We start from the raw sequence: 20,993 nt of genomic DNA on the forward strand, positions 1-20,993 counted from the left end.
ATGGACCACGACGCATTTATCTGGTTTGAAGTCCATCTGCCACTTGTCCGCCAAGTCTTGCATCCTATCTATGTCCCTCTGTAACTTCTGACATCCCTCCAGACTATCCACAACCCCACCAACCTTCGTGTCGTCGGCAAACTTACCAACCCGTCCCTCCGCTTCCTCATCCAGGTCATTTATGAAAATGACAAACAGCAAGGGTCCCAGAACAGATCCCTGGGGCACACCACTGGTGACCGACCTCCATTTAGAAAAAGACCCATCTATACACACTCTCTGCCTCCTTTGGGCAAACACAGTAAGAAGTTTAACAACACCAGGTTAAAGTCCAACAGGTTTATTTGGTAGCAAAAGCCACACAAGCTTTCGAGGCTCTGAGCCCCTTCTTCAGGTGAGTGGGAATTCTGTTCACAAACAGAACTTATAAGACACAGACTCAATTTACATGAATAATGGTTGGAATGCGAATACTTTGGGCAAGCCAGTTCTTGATCCACCGGGTAGCAGCCCCTTGGATCCCATGCCCTCTCACTTTTTCTAGAAGCCTTGCATGGGGGACCTTATCGAACGCCTTGCTAAAATCCATATAAACCACATCTACCGCTTTCCCTTCGTCAATGTGTTTAGTCACATTTTCTAAGAACTCCACCAGGCTCGTAAGGCACGATCTGCCCTTGACAAAGCCATGCTGAGTATTCTTGAGCATACTAAACCTCTCTAAATGCTCATATATCCTGTTCCTCAGGATCTTCTCCATCAGTTTACCAACCACTGAGGTTAGACTCACCGGTCGGTAATTACCTGGGCTATCCCTATTCCCCTTTTTGAAAATAGGAACCACATCCGCAATCCTCCGGCACCTCTCCCGTCTCCATCGACGATGCAAAGATCATCGCCAGAGGCTCTGCAATCTCCTCCCTCGCCTCCCATTGTAACCTGGGGTACATCCCATCCGGACCCGGCGACTTATCTATCTTGATGCCATTCAAAGATTCCAGCACAACCTCTTTCTTAAAGTCCACGTACTCAATCTTTTCAGTCCACCGCACACCCGCAGTACATCCACCCAGGTCCTTCTCCCCTGTGAAAACCAAGGCAAAATACTCATTGAGCACCTCTGCCATTTCTACTGATTCCGTCCAGACTTTCCCGCCTTCACCTTTTATAGGCCCTATTCCATCACGTCTCATCCTTTTACTCATGACATATTTATAGAACGCCTTAGGGTTCTCCTTAATCCTACCTGCCAGGGCCTTCTCGTGACCCCTTCTGACTCTCCTAATTTCCTTCTTTAGTCCCTTCCTACACGCCGTATACTCTTCTAAATCCCTATCTTCGCCAAGCTCTCTGAACCTTTTGTACGCTTTCCTTTTCTTCTCGACTAGGTCCCGCACAGTTTTCGCGCACCACGGTTCCTTTAACTGACCAACACCTCCTTGTCTGCTCGGAACGTTGTCCTGTAGAACTCTAGACAGACATTCCTTGAAAAACTGCCACCTCTCTTCAGTACATTTCCCCGAGAATACCTCCTTCCAATTTACTCCTCTAATTTGCTGTCTAATGTCTTCATATTTCCCCATACTCCATATAAACACTTTCCTAGCTAGCCTGATCCTCTCTTTTTCCAATGCAAGCCCAAAGGAGATAGAGTTATGATCGCTATCCCCAAGATGCTCTCCCACTGAGAGATCTGACACCTGTCCAGGTTCATTGGTCAGTATCAGATCAAGTACAGCCTCTCCTCTTGTAGGCTTGTCCACATGCTGTGTCAGGAAACCCTCCTGAACACACCTAATGAACTCCTCCCCATCCAATCCCCTTACCCTAGGGATATTCCAATCTATGTTTGGGAAATTAAAGTCTCCCATCACAACAACTCTGCTATTACTGCAACTCTCCAGGATCTGTTTCCCTATCTGCTCCTCCACCTCCCTGTTACTATTGGGCGGTCTATAGAAAGCTCCCAGCAAAGTGACCGGTCCCTTCCCACTCTGAACTTCCACCCACAGAGACTCGGTGGACAATCCCTCCACAACATACACCTTCTCTACAGCTGTGACACTATCCCTGATCAGCAGTGCCACTCCACCCCCTCTCTTGCCTCCCTCCCTGTCCTTCCTGAAACATCTGAATCCCGGCACCTGGAGTATCCAGTCCTGTCCCTGAGACATCCAAGTCTCCATAATGGCCACCACATCATACTTCCAGGCATCGATCCACGCTCTGAGCTCATTCCCTTTATTCACTATACTCCTGGTATTAAAGTAAACACATCTCAATCCTTTGGTCTGAGCTCTCCCCTTCTCTATTCCCTGTCCATCCGCCCTCTTGCACTGCCTATAACCCTTCTCTGTTTGCGAGCTACCTTCCTCACTCTCAGTCACCTCATTTTGATCCCCTCCCCCCAACCTATCTAGTTTAAACTCTCCCCAGTAGCCTTAGCCAACCTTCCTGCCGGGATATTGGTCCCCCTGGGATTCAAGTGCCACCCGTTTTTTGTCTACAGTTCACACCTGCCCCTGAAGAGGTCCCAATGGTCCAGGAACCTGAATCCCTGCCCCCTGCACCAGTCCCTCAGCCACACATTCATCCTCCACCTCACTCCATTCCTGTCCTCTCCTTCCCGTGGCACAGGCAGCAATCCTGAGATTACTACCTTTGCTTTCCTCCTTCTCAGCTGTCTCCCTAATTCCCTATACTCTCTTTTCATGACCCCTTCCCCCTTCCTACCCACACCAGCGGTACCAATCTCGGATTGCAACGGTATCTTGATCAATTGGGCTAGTGGGCTGACAAATGACAAATGGAGTTTAATTTAGATAAATGCGAGGTGATGCATTTTGGTAGATTGAACCAGGGCAGGACTTATTCAGTTAATGATAGAGCGTTGGGGAGATTTACAGAACAAAGAGATCTCGGGGTACATGATATACATTAACGATTTGGAAGAAGAAACTGAAGGCACTGTTGCTAAGTTTGCAGATGATACAAAGATATGTAGAGGGACAGATAGCATTGAGGAGGGGGCTGCAAAAGGACTTGGACAGGTTGTGAGAGGGGACAAAGAAGTGGCAGATGGAATACGTGGAAAAACGTGAGGTTATGCACTTAGGAAGGAGGAATGGAGGCATAGACTATTTTCTAAATGGAAAAATGCTTAGGAATCAGAAACAGAAAGGGATTTGGGAGTCATTGTTCAAGATTCTCTGAAGGTTAACGTGCAGGTTCAGTCGGCAGCTAGGAAGGCAAATGCAATGTTAGCATCCATGTCGAGAGGGCAAGATACAAAAGCAGAGATGTACTTCTGAGGCTGCATTAGGCTCTGGTCAGACTCCATTTGGAGTATTGTAATCAGTTTTGGGCCCCATATCTAAGGAAAGGATCCAGAGGAGGTTCACCAGAATGATCCCTGGAATGAAAAGCTTATCGTACGAGGAATGGTTGAGGACTCTGGGTCTGTACTCGTTGGAGTTTAGAAGGATGAGGGGGGGGATCTTATTGAAACTTACAGGATACTGCGAGGCCTGGACAGAGTGGATGTGGAGAGGATGTTTCCATTAGTAGGAAAAACTAGAACCAGAGGGCATGACCTCTGGCTAAAGGGACGATCCTTTAAAACAGAGATGAGGAGGAATTCCTTCAGCCAAAGAGTGATGAATCTGTGGAACTCTTTGCTGCAGAAGGCTGTGGAGGCCAGGTCTTTAAGATAGAGATAGATAGATTCTTGATTAATAAGGGGATCAGGGGTTATGGGGAAAAGGCAGGAGAATAGGGATGAGAAAAATATCAGTCATGATTGAATGGCGGAGCAGAATCGATGAGCCAAGTGGCCTAATTCTGCTCCCATGTCTTATGGTCTTGTGAGCTGCTGTTTTTGTGCTTGGTTACTTGATGAACAAACTTGATTGCCCCTGATGTTTAACTTTATTGAGCAATCAGACCCCTGATTGCATTGGTCTAGTCCCATTAGCTTTCCAGAATGTTTTTGAGTCTGGTATAAAAGGTGATATTGTTGAAAAAATTCAAAATCCTTTTGACGATCTGATCTTTGAGTACCAGGTAAGTTCCATCCTCCAAATACCTACAGCATATCTTGTTAAATTCCTCCTGAAATCCATGAGAATGCATATCTGCTAATTATTTTTTAAAAGATTAATATATCCAAAAGTGAAATACTAGAATACTAGCAGTAGTGCTAAAAAAAATTATTATTTTTATCTGATCAACAGTTGTCTGTTATTTTAAAATAAACATTTGCCATTTATTAAATATAATTTTAAGTGAAAACATAAATAATTGGTACAAGCTCATCTTGAAACCATTAGAAGCTGTTAGGATGCATGCAGGATGTGTTATAATTGGACAAAAATTGACATAGTCTGTTTTGGAGGCTTTTTAAGAGTTGGAAGTTGGTAAACTCATGATTATATATCGTGATCCAAAATTAATGAATTAAATTCTGAATGTTCTGTCAAAAAAAGCTTAAACAAAAAATGAATTCACAAACATTATAAAAGAGAAATGTTTACTGAAGTGTATTATGAAAACCTTAATTTTAGAATCCACTAGGTTGATGAAGTAATAGATCTTAAACTAGAGGCCACATTTCAAATCCAGTCTTGGAAACAAAATATGTGAGACCAGATTGAATTATTGTGCAAAATCTTTGCATTGAGATTATCACAATAGTCCTGTATCCTCGACAGCATTCTTATTTTGCAGAATTAACTACATAAAACATTATTAAAGTGTATAATAATTTTGAAAACAACATTAAAACATTTTTTGGGTTGTTATTACATCCACCTCTTCACATTGTGGCATGATCAGGTTACAGATGGGGAACTGATTAAGAATATATTTTTTGGACTATAACCTGAGATTTATGTCCTTTTAGCATTGAGCCAAAGCTGACACCTTAAATCTTGGATGCTGTTCAAATAGGCCCTCAATCTAAGGAAGCAATTAGAGGATGCAAAATGAATTTGGAAATTATTTATGTGTTACAAAAAGGCCAATCTGACAAACATCTATGGCACTGAAATCTCAAATGATTTGCAGTCAGTGACAGACGTAGAATACAGATCATATCCTATGATACTTTATGCATTGTTATAGCACATTGCAGTTAAATTAAAATAAATTGGATGTGAAAATAATTTCTAATATGACTTGGATTGAATAATATCCATGTAGAATGGAAGAGAAAATCTTGATATTGTCAAGGCTATTCTATTTGACGTGAATGGAAGCTTGAAAACTTGATGAGCAGTTCAAAATTGAATAATATCTAATAAATGTGTTACTGCTTCCCCAAGTGAATCAGACTGCAAGATTCGAATTATGGCAATGTCATTATATTGATTCTTGAGCATACCATTGTCAAATGTTGTCTTAATCTTATTTTGATGTTTTTGTGGTAACCTAATATATTCTTCTGAATCAGTTGTTTCTTACACAGTTTGGATTTGGGGACTGCTCTCAATCACCATTATAAGCTTGTTATCAGTTCTGGGTGTTGTCCTTGTGCCTATCATCAATCAAGTGTGCTTCAAGTATCTTCTAACATTCCTAGTGGCTCTGGCAGTGGGGACACTCAGTGGTGATGCATTACTGCATCTTATGCCACATGTAAGTACAATTTGATTGACAATATAATTTGTGTTGTGGATCCTATTTTTGGGGGAAGTGGGTGAACAGTTGGCTCAAAGAGGCATTGCAAAAGTTCCAGGGAGCCAGCCGAATGAGCTGCTCTCTGCTGTGCTGTTAAGGATTTATTTTATTTCAATGACCATTGTATTTCATTCACCAACTGACCACTGAGGATTGTTTATAATTCAGTTTAGCCTCACCTCACTGGTACATTTTTTGACTTTATCCAAAGCAGATTCTCTTTCCCCAACTGGAAGCACTGCGGTCACTTATTAGCATCCCTGGTGCTAAACAAACTGGATTGGATTTGGGGCTCTCCTGGTTTGTTGACTGAATTGTCTAGATAAACTTGTCTAACACCTGAGGAACAAATTGTTTTATTAGTAACATCCAAGGAAGTCTCACTTCTTTAGCTGACAATGCCAAGTTAGAAGTACTTCATTTACTTCATTCATTGGTGCCAGGATCATAATTTCAACCCACTAGGAGATAATACTCTATCGTATTTACAAATGACATTGAATTTGGAGATACTTTGATCTTGCTTTGAAGACATGTTGTTACTTCTGTCTTATATCCATCCACCTGTGTAGGAGACCTGAAGTTTTCAATTACATGATTTATTCTAGAAAATGCAGCTGTTAAATTTTGTAATTTTAATTTTGTTTTGACCAATTTGATCGGACTCCTTGTAGATTCTTGGATAGCTCAAAATAATTTTATTGCTGTTCATTTTAGTAAATATTAATGAAATGCATTCAGTGGCGGCAAAAATGCCTCATCTTTTTGAACATACAGATGGAGCAGCAATATTTTCTCCATTTATTAGTTTTTGTCGATCTGTAACACAGTTTTATTTCTGAGAAATGGCAGTGCTGTGTTTTTTTTTCCTTCTGTCCTGTGCTTCACATGCTGAAGCATGCAAATCATGAGCTTCTTAGTTTGAATGGTCAGCAGATAACTTTATATCCTCAATTTCTTTATAAATGTGGCCAAAATTTGCAAGATTTTGTGAATAGATTATCAAATCATTCCAACACCATCCATTGAAAAAGTTGAGACCTTGGTTCATTTTATTATACTTTCGTATGAATATGTAACAAGAGCAGAATGTGTTAGATCATGGTGAATGCTTATGTCCATGTGTCTGAATTGTTCTAAATCTATTGGAAGTAAAATTTGAAATGTGTTTTATTACTATTTATCTTTTTTTACAAAAATAGTCACATGGTGGCCATGATCATAGTCACCACGACCATAACCACGATCATCATCATGATCATGATCATGATCATAATCATACTCATGGAAATCATGAAAACTCTGAAGATCTCCTTACAGCATATAATGGATTGTGGAAAGGACTTACAGCTCTTGGTGGTATCTACCTTCTTTTCATCATTGAACACTGCATTGGCATATTCCGAGATCACAGAACCAGAACGGTAAGCTAAAGATATTTACATTGTTACCAGTGTTAGGGGCCAGATCAGAAATCCCAAGGTATATTATGATTTTAGACTAAACCCCAACATTTTTTTAAATTTTGGCATTATTGCGAGGATAAGGCGTTTCAGTCCAGTTGTGCTTCTATTGTCACACAAGGAAACTTTTATCAAAACAAATATTTAACAATACAGTTTGACTACAACAAAATGAATTAACTTAATTTTTATCAATTGAAATGCTTAAACATGACCAGATACAATCTCTATTAGTTCCAATTTAAGCAATTTTCCTCTTATAGACTTAAACTCTTTTTCAAAATCAGTTAGCAAACAGTACAGGCTTGCATGCTGGTATGTGGGCTGCCAGTCCTCAAGCTTTTGAACACTTCTGGAAGTGGAGAGATGAGAGAAATCTGTCTTCTGACACTCGAACAGCACCCTCCAGTAGGAGAGAGAGACACCTCTGGCTTTTTCCAGGAATCAAGCAGAAACTAAAACTGTTTTTCCCTATAAGCTTAGCTCCGCCCATTCACACGACCTTTGTCTCTTGTCAACCTAATTAAATCCTGCTCTGAAACCCCAGGGGAAAAACAGAAAATTCTTGCTAGAATTCATTCTTTGACTTTAGGAGATTAAGTGAGGAACAGATGCGTGAGAATACCACAAAGAAGATACTTTGTCCGTAGACTCCACTTTTGAGCGTTTATTGATCCAAAAACAATTAAGAGAACGATGCAAGTTCTCTGCACATTTAGACAATAGAAAATCGATGCATCTTCCTGCAGGAAAACAATCCAACTTCTCAAACAGTTACTCTGTGCCAAAGACAGCCAAAGCTGCCCTTTTTTTCTTTGCTTGAGAGTCTTTCCAGTTGCATCAGAGGCAAAGCATATGTGAGCCAGTGAACTGCATGTAGCAACATGTTCCAATATTCTTAAAAGGCTGATGGAGATAGAGGAGCACAAAGCTTAAATGGAACCAGATTGACCTTTGCTGAAAGGTGTCAGAGTTGGTGACGGAGATTCCTGTGCAGTGGTCCTGACCAGCTTTATTTGAACTGCAGTAGGTTTACAAACCATACCATACGTTATTTATTTAGCAAAATGTTTAAAATGCATTCAAGGTAATTGAATACTAATCAGTATTTATGTTCTGACTGAGTGTGACCTCAATCCAGTGCTGGGGGTTTGGTGAGTTGAGGGATTCTAAATCTCTCATTCAAATATCTAATATTTTTTGTATTTAACATTTAACCGCAAGTATTGTTTAAATTCTAACACTCGTCCAAGGGCTTATGCAGGGAGATATAAGCTATCCACAATGCTGTATATAATAAATTACGCAAACTAGCTTGTACTGCTTTTTCTGTACTTGGACTCAGCTAATGCCTTTATTTCAGACCATATAAATACCATGTGATCTAGCACTAAAGTGCGATTTCAACAGAGTGCAGGGGGTACAGGCTGGCACTGCCAAGATTTGAGGGGGGTGGGGAACTACTTAGCTGCACTTAAGTGGAAGATGAGACTTTGGTAGTTTGAAGAACTATTTGCAATATGATATGTTTAAAATTCAATTACCAGGGCAAAAAAAAATGGCTCAAGCAGAAAGTTCTGAGTGAAGAGGCTGCAGTCGGGCGAAAATTGTCAGACCACCAATTGAACCGTAGATCAGAAGGTGAATGGCTTGACCTTAAGACCATGTCTGGTAAGTAATAATATGCTCATTATAAGAACAGTGCAAGTTTTTGAGACGTATATTAACCTCACAATATATGTTCAACAAATTCAAAAATGCATTTCTTAGTGAAATATAAGATATAGAAGTATGATACCTATTTGGAACATGAAGATGTTAGTCATCTATTTTTTTGTTTTTCTTTGCAACTTTAAAGCTGATGGTCAAGACAATGGGCCCGATTTTACCAAAACTTTGCGCCCGTTTTCGGGCGCGAAATGGCGGTAAAGTTGGGCGTCGGGCCTATGCCGCGATCCGCACCCGATTCCTAGTGGATCGCACCTTCACCAACAGCCGATTCGGGCGCCATTCCGGTGTGCGCCCAAATCGGCCGGCGCGACGATTTAAATGCATTTGCATGCATTTAAATCGACTTAATGAAGCGCGCGCCCAACTTTACCATCAATTCCCCCTTTACCAGCGTTCGGCCCAATTCGCGTCCGCGCCTTTACCGACCTGATAAATAAAAGTCCAACTTGTACTTTTATTCGGCAGAGGAATCGCCGAGGCCCACCCTTCGCGGACACCCCCCTAACCACCCCGGCAGACCCCGCCCCCCCCCCCCCCTCCCCCACCCAGGATCGGACCCCTCTGGGAGGCAGGCGCCCCCCCGGCAGAGCACACCCCCAACCTACCTTGATCGTGGTCTCACGCCACCATCCTTCCCGCTCACCTTCAGTCCTTCGACAGCCTGCAGCACGTTCCTGGACACTGACTTCGAGCCACGGCTGGAGTGACTGGGCTTCACACAGGTCCGCTGGCGTCTGCCGGAGGAGGGGGGGTGGGCCCAGTTGGAACTCTGGTTTGGGTGGGGTGGGGGGGGGGGGGGGCACGTCGCCCTCTTGGGGAGGGGGGAGGGGTGACATCTCATCCTCTGGGTGGTGGGAAGGGAGGGTGTGACGTCTCATCCCTGGGTGGTGGGGGGGAGGGGGTGTGACACCTCATCCTCTGGGGGAGGGGAGGGGGAGTGACATCTCATCCTCTGGGTGGTGGGGGGGAGGGGGTGTGACATCTCATCATTTGGGGGAGGGGAGGGGGAGTGACATCTCATCCTCTGGGTGGTGGGGAGGTTGAAGGGGGTGTGACGTCTCATCCTCTGGGAGGGGGGGGTGTGACATCTCATCCTCTGGGAGTGGGGGTGTGACATCTCATCCTCTGGGAGGGCGGGTGTGACATCTCATCCTCTGGGAGGGGGGGTGTGACATCTCATCCTCTGGGAGGGGGCGTGTGACATCTCATCCTCTGGGAGGGGGGGGTGTGACATTTCATCCTCTGGGTGGTGGAGGCGGTGTGACGTATCATCCTCTGGTCGGGAGGATTCCGCTGCGTGTCTGCGGCCGATACCTCCTGGCACCATCACTGGTACACTACCAGCCACAGCCATCGCTCCCACTCTCTCGCACCTGCAGGGAAGAGTAATCTGTGGCTGGTAGTGTCCCAGTGATGGTGCCAGGAGGGATTGGCCGCAGACAGGCAGCGGAACCCCTCACCCCCGACCAGAGGATGAGACGTCACCCCCCCCACCCCCCAGGGATGAGACGTCACACCCCCTCCCCCTCCCCCAGGGGATGATAAGTCACCTCCACCCCCCCCCCCCCCCCAGGGGATAAGTCACACCCCCCTCCCCTCCTTCCCCCCCCAACCAGAGGATGAACGGCAGAGAGGCTCTCTCCGCTCTCTGCTTTTTTTTCGTGCCCAGGCGCGTTCTGTCAGATTTGTTCCGAACTGCGCATGCACAGTTCGGAGCTCCCATCGTTCCGGCGGCGCTAAGCCCCGTCCACTGGAACGGCGCCGGACAAAAGCGTATGGGCGCGCTGGAGCGCGGCCTCCGGGCTCGGATCGATTTGATGCCCGCACCGGCACTTAGTCTCTAAATGGTAAAATCGCGCCCAATGTATAATCTATAGTAAATGTCAAACATGGAGCCCCTGATCAACACCTTTTTGTGATTAAAAATACAACTTTGTCACCATGGGGAGAGCTCCTCAACCCAGTACTTCAGACTCCTCAATCGTATCAGGCCCCCATCCCCCCACAGGACAGAATTTCGCCCTCTCCACGGGTTTTCTAGCAGGAGGGCCATAAAGTTCCTTAGGTGGACTCCCTGTTTAATTCTGACCTGTCCACAATTTTACAGGAACGCAGATGAGATCTAAAGTGGCTCACTGCCCTTGCTCCAGTTGAGGCCCTTGGGTGGCAAGTTATTGGTTCTTCAGCTGGTGAAGAAATTCAGGCATGAGTGAAAAGCCTGGCTGATCATTCCACTTGAACCTTGGGTGAGAAAGGTGAGGGATGGGTGATGTTGCCATTACTTAGCCACCTTTAGAGATTGGGGACCGCTCACCTCGGATGCTCCCTCCACCTATTCTGCCACAATTCCACCCCCCCCCCCCCCCCCTCTAATCCTTGCCATGAGATAGAGTCATCGAGGTTTACAGCATGGAAACAGACCCTTCAGCCCAGTTTGTCCATGCGGCCCCTTTTAATCTCTAAGCTAGTCCCAATTGCCTGTGTCTGGCCCATATCCCTCTGTACCCATCTTACCTATGTCTAAACACTTTTAAAAGACAAAATTGTACCCGTCTCTACTACTACTTCAAGGATGTGGAGACACTGGAAAGAGTGCAAAGGAGATTTACCAGGATGCTGCCTGGTTTGGAGGGTAGGTCTTATGAGGAAAGGTTGAGGGAACTTGGGCTTTTCTCTTTGGAGCGGAGGAGGTTGAGAGGAGACTTGATAGAGGTTTATAAGATGATGAAGGGGATAGATAGAGTGAACGTTCAAAGACTATTTCCTCGGGTGAATGGAGTGGTAACTAGGGGGCATAACTATAGGGTTCATGGTGGGAGATATAGGAAGGATGTCCGAGGTAGGTTTTTTACTCAGAGAGTGGTTGGGGTGTGGAATGGACTGCCTGCAGTGATAGTGGAGTCAGAAACTTTAGGAACATTTAAGAAGCTATTGGATAGGCACATGGAGTACTTCGGGATGATAGGGAGGAAATAGCTTGATCTGGGTTTCAGACAAAGCTCGGCACAACATCGTGGGCCAAAGGGCCTGTTCTGTGCTGTACTCTTCTATGTTCTATGTTCTACTACCTCTGGCAGCTTGTTCCAGACACTCACCATCCTCTGTGTGAAACAATTGCCCCTCTGGACCCTTTTGTATCTCTCCCCTCTCGCCTTAAACCTATGCCCTCTAGTTTTAGACTCCCCTACCTTTGGGAAAAGATATTGACTATCTCGCTGATCTATGCCTCTCATTATTTTATAGACCTCTATTAGATCACCCCTAAGCCACCTCCGCTCCAGAGAAAAAAGTCCCAGTCTATCCAGCCTCTCCTTCTAACTCAAATCATCAAGTCCCAGTAGCATCCTAGTAAATCTTTTCTGCACTCTTTCTAGTTTAATAATATCCTTCTTTATAATAGGGTGACCAGAACTATACACAGTATTCCAAGTGTGGCCTTGCCAATGTCTTGTACAACTTCAACGAGACGTCCCAACTCCTGTATTCATTGTTCTGACTAATGAAACCAAGCATGCCGAATGCCTTTTTCACCAGCCTGTCCACCTGCGACTCCACTTTCAAGGAGCTATGAACCTGTACCCCTAGATCTCTTTGTTCTATAACTCTCCCCAACGCCCTACAATTAACTGAGTATGTCCTGCCTTGCTTCAGTCGACCAAAATACATCACCGCGCATTTATCTAAATTAAGCTCCATCTGCCATTCATCAGCCCACTAGCCCAATTGATCAAGATCCTGTTGCAATCCTAGGTAACCTTCTTCACTGTCCACTATGCCACCAATCTTGATGTCATCTGCCAACTTATTAACCATGCCTCCTAAATTCTCATCCAAATCATTAATATAAATGACAAATAACAGTGGACCCAGATCTGTACACTTAGTGGGCTCCAGGACTTAGAATCTGGGGACTGCTTCGTCTCAGCAGTGGCCACCACTTCTGGTAGTATGCTGGGCCTATGGAGCTGTCAGCAGCAGCTTCTTCTGAGGAAGCTTTGCCTCATGAAGGACAGAAATCATACCTCCAGCCAGTTAGTGCTCTTTGGAGTATTATATGGCTGCGTGGCAAAGGGCTTTGACTGGAATCAGGTGGTGGGGTATGAAATCCCATCACCCATAAAATTCTGCCCAAAGATTTCTACTAATATCTGGCTCAAGCTTCAACATACAATGACTAATAGAGGTCCCCATTCTTCACCATACTCCAACAGTGGCTCAAGTGGCCTTTGATGACTTATAGTGGTTAACTGTTGTCACAGTAATGATACACATGTTCTTTTTCTATCTGTGTCAGCAATGGGTTGCCAATCCAGGAAAGCTATCCAGAATTGTATTTGGTCATAACAAATGCCCTGAGCGCAGGCAAATGATAACATGAACAAATGTACAAAAGTGACAGATAGGAAAAGACCTACTGAACCACCTAGCTTTCCTGTATGGTTGTGATGTTAAGTGTCTCACAATAAAGACAGTTCCTATCCAATCTGAGCTATACAATTTCGTGGGACAGGTGAAGACCCAGACCAACTCTCTGACTGCTTTAGGCCATCAAAAACCAGTCTGAAAGATCACATAATCATCATTTATATTTATATTCTGCACTACGGCGATTTCTACCCCAGCCTGAAGCAGGTCCAACTCTTTCTTAAAGTAATGCAATATATCAGCGGCCACTACACAAGGTGACAATCTACTCCATAGCTCCAGTCTTCTCTGAGAAAAGAACAACTGACTAACATCCAAAATTGTTCTGCCTTTGTGTAACTTGTAAGCGTTTTTCCTGATTCTCTTTAATCTATTCTATTGAATTCCATAAGGCTGAAACATGAACACTGTATCCTAACTGCAGATTAACCAAGGTTTTATACAAGGACAAAATGGTGTGTTTTATTTTAGTGAATTGTCTTATGAATACAACTAGAATCCTGTTTGCTTTGCTGCATTGGTCATTAGTGAATGATGCATTAAAATATCCTATTCTCTTTCTTTTACAACTTGACTTTTGTTCGGTTTCTTGTAGGTATGCTCAGCATCTAATCTATTCATTTTATCCTTCCAAGTTAAACATAATTTTTCTAGCATGGGCACATTCTTCCACTACATTGTTATCTGCTTACAGTAGTCAAGCATCCTCTCCAACCTTAATATTTATGCACCTCTCAGTATCATTCACAATCCTGCAGATCATCCCCCCAACACGTTCAACCAAATTATTAATATAAACCGTAAATAGCAAGGGTCTTAACACCAATCCCTGTGGGACACTATTGGCAACTGGTTTCCAGATTCATTAACTACAGCTTTCTGCCTGTGGGCATGTGGCGTACCAATAATTCTGCCAAATTCTATCTTCTTAAAATCCCTACAGTGCAGAAAGAGGCCATTTGGCCCATCAATCCTGCACCAACAACAATCCCACCCAGGCCCTATCCCCATAACTCCACGTATTTACCCTGCTAATCCCCTGACACTAAGGGGCAATTCATCTAACCCACACATCTTTGGACTGTGGGAGGAAAGCAAAGCACCCAGAGGAAACCCACGCAGACACGAGGAGAACGTGTAAACTCCACACAGTCTTGACGAGGAACTTATTGTGAGGTAACTAACAAAGGTTATCTGAAAGTCCAAGTCAACAAACGCTACATGGCTACCCTGCTTTACAAACCTACTTCAAAAAATCTAATTCATAGGCATACAAATCAAATGAAGATCAAAATGGTGAATGACCTGACGTTCCAAAGAACTGTATCTGTAGTTAGCATTATAAACATTAAGTTATGTGACTAGTTGGTTGCACTGCTAAGGGCAACTTGACTGCCCTTAACAAACAGAACCAATAAGAAACAAAACTATATAGAACAGTACAGCACAGAACAGGCCCTTCGGCCCTCGATGTTGTGCCGAGCTTTGTCCGAAACCAAGATCAAGCTATCCCACTCCCTATCATTCTGGTGTGCTCCATGTGAAAGTTCCTAAAGTGTCCGACTCCACTATCACAGCAGGCAGTCCATTCCAAACCCCAACCACTCTCTGAGTAAAGAACCTACCTCGGACGTCTCTCCTATATCTCCCACCATGAAGCTTATAGTTATGCCCCCTAGTAACAGCTACATTCACCTGAGGAAATAGTCTCTGAACGTTCACTCTATCTATCCCCCTCATCATCTTATAAACCTCTATTAAGTCGCCTCTCATCCTCCTCTGCTCTAAAGAGAAAAGCCCTAGCTCCCTCAACCTTTCCTCATAAGACCTACCCTCCAAACCAGGCAGCATCCTGATAAATCTCCTGCACTCTCTCCAATGCTTCCACATCCTTCTTATAGTGAGGTGACCAGAACTGCACACTATATTCCAAATGTGGTCTCACCAAGGTTCTGTACAGTTGCAGCATAACCCAACAGCTCTTAAACTCAAACCCCCTGTTAATAAACGCTAACACACTATAGGCCTTCTTCACGGCTCTATCCACTTGAGTGGCAACCTTCAGAGATCTGTGGATATGAACCCCAAGATCTCTCTGTTCCTCCACATTCCTCAGAACCCTGCCGTTGACCCTGTAATCCACATTCAAATTTGTCCTACCAAAATGAATCACCTCGAACTTATCAGTGTTAAACTCCGTCTGCCATTTTTCGGCCCAGCTCTGCATCCTATCAATGTCTCTTTGCAGCCTACAACAGCCCTCCACCTCATCCACTACTCCACCAATCTTGGTGTCATCAGCAAATTTACTGACCCACCCTTCAGTCCCCTCCTCCAAGTCATTGATAAAAATCACAAATAGCAGAGGACACAGCACTGATCCCTGTGTATACTGCTGGTAACTGGTCTCCAGTCTGAAAATTTTCCATCCACCACCACCCTCTGTCTTCTATGAGATAGCCAGTTACTTATCCAATCGGCCAAATTTCCCTCTATCCCACACCTCCTTACTTTCTTCATGAGCCTACCATGGGGAACCTTATCAAACGCCTTACTAAAATCCATGTATACGACATCAACTGCTCTACCTTCATCTACACACTTAGTTACCTCCTCAAAGAATTCAATCAAATTTGTGAGGCAAGACTTACCCTTCACGAATCCGTGGTGACTATCACGGATTAAGCTGCATCTTTCCAAATGGTCATAAATCCTATCCCTCAGGACCTTTTCCATTAACTTACCGACCACCGAAGTAAGACTAACCGGCCTATAATTACCAGGGTCATTCCTATTTCCTTTCTTGAACAGAGGAACAACATTCGCCACTCTCCAGTCCTCTGGCACAATCCCTGTGGAAAGTGAGAACCCAAAGATCAAAGCCAAAGACTCTGCAATCTCATCCCTTGCCTCCCAAAGAATCCTAGGATATATCCCACCTGGCCCAGGGGACTTATCAACCCTCAGGTTTTTCAAAATTGCTAATACACCTTCCCTCAGAACATCTACCTCCTCCAGCCTATCAGCCTGTATCCCACTCTCATCCTCAAAAACATGGTCCCTCTCCTTGGTGAACACGGAAGAAAAGTATTCATTCATCGCCTCTCCTATCTCTTCTGACTCCATGCCCAAGTTCCCACTACTGTCCTTGACCGGCCCTAACCTCACCCTGGTCATTCTTTTATTTCTCACATAAGAGTAAAAAGCCTTGGGGTTTTCCTTGATCCGATCCGCCAATGACTTCTCATGCCCCCTCCTAAGCCCTTTTTTTAGCTCATTCCTTGCTACCTTGTAACCCTCAAGCGACACAACTGAACCTTGTTTTCTCATCCTTACATACGCTTCTTTTTTCCTCTTGACAAGACATTCAACCTCTTTTGTGAACCATGGTTCCCTCACTCGGCCATTTCCTCCCTGCCTGACAGGGACATGCCTATCAAGGACACGCAGTATTTGTTCTTTGAACAAGCTCCACGTTTCATTTGTGCCTTTCCCTGACAGTTCCTGTTCCCATTTTATGCTCCCTAATTCTTGCCTAATCACATCATAATTACCCCTCCCCCAATTATAAACCTTGCCCTGCCGTAAGGCCCTATCCCTCTCCATTGCAATAATGAAAGACACCAAATTGTGGTCACTATCTCCAAAGTGCTCTCCCACAACCAAATCTAACACTTGGCCCGGTTCATTACCCAGTACCAAGTCCAATGTGGCTCCACCTCTTGTCGGCCTATCCACATATTGTGTCAGGAAACCCTCCTGCACACACTGGACAAAAACTGCCCCATCCGAACTGTTCGACCTATAAAGGTTCCAATCAATATTTGGAAGTTAAAGTCACCCATGACAACTACCCTGTGACAAATAAAAACAGAAAATATTCAGCAGACCATCAGCATCAATGGAGAGAAAACCGAGTTAAATGTTTCAGGTCTCTGGCGTTTCATCAGGGCCTATTGTTCTTTTTGGTAAGCATTTCCATTCTCCATTGAATAGTTACAGCATCCAAGAACCCACACTTCCTCTCTCCCTATTTGTCAATAAAGATTTCTGCTATAATTCCATACTCCATGTGTAATAAATTGTCTGAGGAGTGAACTTAATCACCATGGCCGGGATTCTCCCCAAAAAATTCTAAGTCCCCAATCCCCGGAATAACTTCCACTGATTTTTTTTTAGCGTGATTTCCAGAGTGAATCTCCAGCACTCTGAGCACTGCAGAGTGCATCAGCGGGATTCACTCTGCAAACCTGTTGGCGAGGCCTATTCTCGCCAGCAGCATAGTGCTGAGTGAGTCACTGCACATGTGTCAATCTGTCAGCATGGAGTTAAGCGCATGTGCAGTGGCCCCACATTACCGGCCTCCAGATCATTGGCCTTCGATTGCTGGTCAGCCCTGCAACCCCCTGATCGCTGGCCTTCTGAGCCGCCGCCCCACTTCCCACCACACCCCCTGATCACTGGCCAGCCCTGATAGCCATTCTCCCCCCCCCCCCCCCCCCGGTCCATCTGCGATCCCAAATGCAGAGTGGTAGCGGGACACCCCCACCCCCACAGATTGCTCCCACCCTTCCAGCACTGCCTGATGCCTGGTGGGAAGTGTCAAGGTGCCCCTTGGGCAGTGCTAGGGTATCAGGCTGGAACTGCCCAAGGGGTACACCCCCCCTCCCCCCCCTTACCACCGACCTGTGGGGGGCCTCAGTGGCCTGCCTTCCCTCCAGTAGGGTCAGCTGCCTGTTCCCTGTTTGTGGGGAGCAGTTGTAAACCCCACTGGAGTCAACTACTCCCAATGGTGGGAGGCAGGTGGTGGATGCTAGCGGGCCTGGAGACTTCAGTCCTGGGCCTGCTAATGGCATGGAAATGAAGATTTCCATATTGTAATTAGCTCAGCGCTGATTTCCGGTGCAGAGCTGATGACACTGGAAATATTCAGCTGAGAGATGCACGCATGCCTGGGCATCCAGCGGGAAGCCTGCAAAATCGTCTCCACTGATGTCTCCTGGCCCGCTGTGCTGGGAGAATCGCCCCAATCTTTATTAGCTCTATTGAGAATCATTTTAGCTGCAACAGTACAAACCCATTGAGGAATACCATATACTCCCCCCAACCTTCCTGAGCAAATTTCCCTCTGCCACCCAACTATATTTCCCATGCACAAGACCACCTCTCCCAAATTGGCTGTAATGTTCCAGCCACAATCAGTGATCAATCCCTCAATCCAATTTACCTCGCAGGATTGAATTTTGCATAATAAACTCTCTTATACTCTTTCCCCGCCCCCCCCCTACTTTTTTATCTTACTTTATCCTCCTCTTCCACTGTCTTACACCTCTCCACTCCACTTGCCATCTCTCAATTTTTCAGGCCAAGTGAGAAAGCAAATCATTACAACCTTGCCTCAGTAGTAGTGTAATCCTCTCAAACAATTTTGGTCCTTTAGGGGAGGAAGATTTAGTTCAACACAACCTCCCCTTTTCCCACACCCTTATTCCCAAAAGATCTCCCTGTTAAGGTTGTTTCCATGACTTAGCTTTCCTATCCCCATCCTCCTTGTGTTTATCTCATCCCTTCCTTTTCCCCCTCTCCAGTCTCTCCCATCCTCAAGGCAGGACCTTAGCTTTGGTCCACAATTCTCCCAAATTCTAACCCCACTTGACCAGAATACTGAAGTTGCTGTTGACTTGTGTAAACAAACACAGAAATCAGGTGGTATTCATTGTTTTCACCCAGAATCTCGAGTTTTTCCAATTTCTCATGCTCTCCGCTTTTCCATTTGAATGCTGAAGTCTTATTCTCTTTTTTATTCTGTTCTTCTTGCTGTTGCAACTTCCTAGCCAGCACCAAGATTATTGAAAGTTCTGCCTCCTGAGTTCTTGTAATGGTGAATCAGATGAATATGATTTGAAGTTGGCACTGAGCATCTGTCACTTTTTTGAAATTGTTGAGGGACATTATTGAACAAAACAAGTATACATAGAATGAAATAAATTAGGAAAACGCTGGAAATGTTCAGCAAGTCTGGAAGCCTGTGTTCAGTGGTGTACTGCAGGGACTGGTGCTGGGTCCCTTGCTGTTTGTAGTGTACATTAATAATCTAGGGGTAGCACAGTAGTAGTGCTGCCTCACAGCGCCAGGGACCCGTGTTCGATTCCCGGCTTGGGTCACTGTCTGTGCGGTGTCTGCACGTTCTCCGCATGTTTGCATGGGTTTCCTCCAGATGCTCTGGTTTCTACCCACAGTCCAAAAGACACGCTGGTTAGGTGCATTGGCCGTGCTAAATTCTCCCTCCATGTACCCGAACAGGTGCTAGAGTGTGGCAACTAGGGGACTTTCGCAGTAACTTCATTTCAGTGTTAATGTAAGCGTACTTGTGACGCTCATAAATAAACTTAAACTTGGATGTGAATGTGTGGGTATGATCAGTAAGTTTGCAGATGACACAAAAATTGGTGGTGTGTTAAATAGTGAGGAGGAAAGCCTTAGATGGCAGAATGCTATAGACAGGCAGGTCAGATGAGCAGAACTGTGGCAAATGGAATTTAACCCTGAAAAGTGTGAGGTGATGCATTTTGGGAGGACTAACAAGGCAAGGGAGTAAACAATGAATGGTGGGACACTAGGAAGTACAAAAGACCAGAGGGGCCTTGGGGTGCATGTCCAAAGGTCACTGAAGGCATCAATTCAGGTAGATAATATGGTTAAGAATGCATATGGGATACTTTATTAGCCGAGGCATGGAATATAACAGCAGAAAGGTTAAGATGAAGCTGTATAAAATGCTCGTTGGGCCACAGCTAGAGTACTGTGTACAGTTCTGGTTGCTACACTGTAGGAAGGATGTGATTGCACTTGAAAGGGTGCAGAGAAGATTCATTAAGATGTTGCCTGGACTGGAGCATTTCAGGCATGATGAGAGCTAGATAGACTGGGTTTGTTTTCCTTGGAGCAGAAAAGGCTGAGGGGGGACCTCATCGAGGTGTACAAAATTATGAGTGATATAGATAGGACAAAATCTTTCCCCTTACGACTGAGGGCAGTAACCAATGGGCATAGATTTGAGGTAAGGAGCGGGAGATTTGGAGAGGATTTGAGGGCACACCTTTTCACTCAGAGGATGGTGGGAATCTGGAACTCGGTGGAAGAGGCGGAAACTCTCACAACATTAAGAAGCATTTAGAAGAACACTTGAAATGCCATAGCATACAAGGCTATGGACCAAGTGCTGGAAATGGGATTAGAATGGATAGGTATTTGATGGCTAGCGCAGACATGATGGGCCAAAGAGCCTCTTACTGTGCTGTAAAACTCTGACTATGAGATCTAATACAAAGATCAGTACAGTGCAGGAACAGGCCCTTCGGCCCTCCAAGTCTGTGCCGATCATGTTTACCGATCTAAACCAACCGCTTATATCCCTCTATTCCCCGTTTGTTCATATGCCTATCAAGATAAGTCTTAAATGTGGCTAACATAACAGCCTCAACCACCTCACTTGGCAGTGCATTCCAGGCTCCACCACCCTCTGTGTAAAAAAAAACTTCCTCCGCACATCTTATAGAAATCATAGAAACCCTACAGTGCAGAAGGAGGCCATTCGGCCCATCGAGTCTGCACCGACCACAATCCCACCCAGGCCCTACCTCCACATATTTACCCGCTAATCCCTCTAACCTACGCATCCCAGGACTCTAAGGGGCA

General features: G+C 44.8%; 1 protein-coding gene across 2 annotated transcripts in view; it reads left to right on the forward strand.

Annotated features, from left to right (window-relative positions):
- Positions 1–20,993, forward strand: part of slc39a10 (solute carrier family 39 member 10) — an 86,202-nt gene that overhangs the window by 45,299 nt on the left and 19,910 nt on the right. The window contains exons 5-7 of one of the 2 annotated variants that reach the window (XM_078228626.1): positions 5,450–5,634; positions 6,879–7,100; positions 8,687–8,810. In XM_078228626.1, the coding sequence (XP_078084752.1) occupies positions 5,450–5,634; positions 6,879–7,100; positions 8,687–8,810 (531 nt within the window). The remainder of the gene's footprint in view (positions 1–5,449; positions 5,635–6,878; positions 7,101–8,686; positions 8,811–20,993) is intronic. The other variant, XM_078228627.1, reaches the window with a different exon arrangement.

Source organism: Mustelus asterias, chromosome 14 (assembly GCF_964213995.1).
Source record: "Mustelus asterias chromosome 14, sMusAst1.hap1.1, whole genome shotgun sequence".
Taxonomy (NCBI): domain Eukaryota; kingdom Metazoa; phylum Chordata; class Chondrichthyes; order Carcharhiniformes; family Triakidae; genus Mustelus; species Mustelus asterias.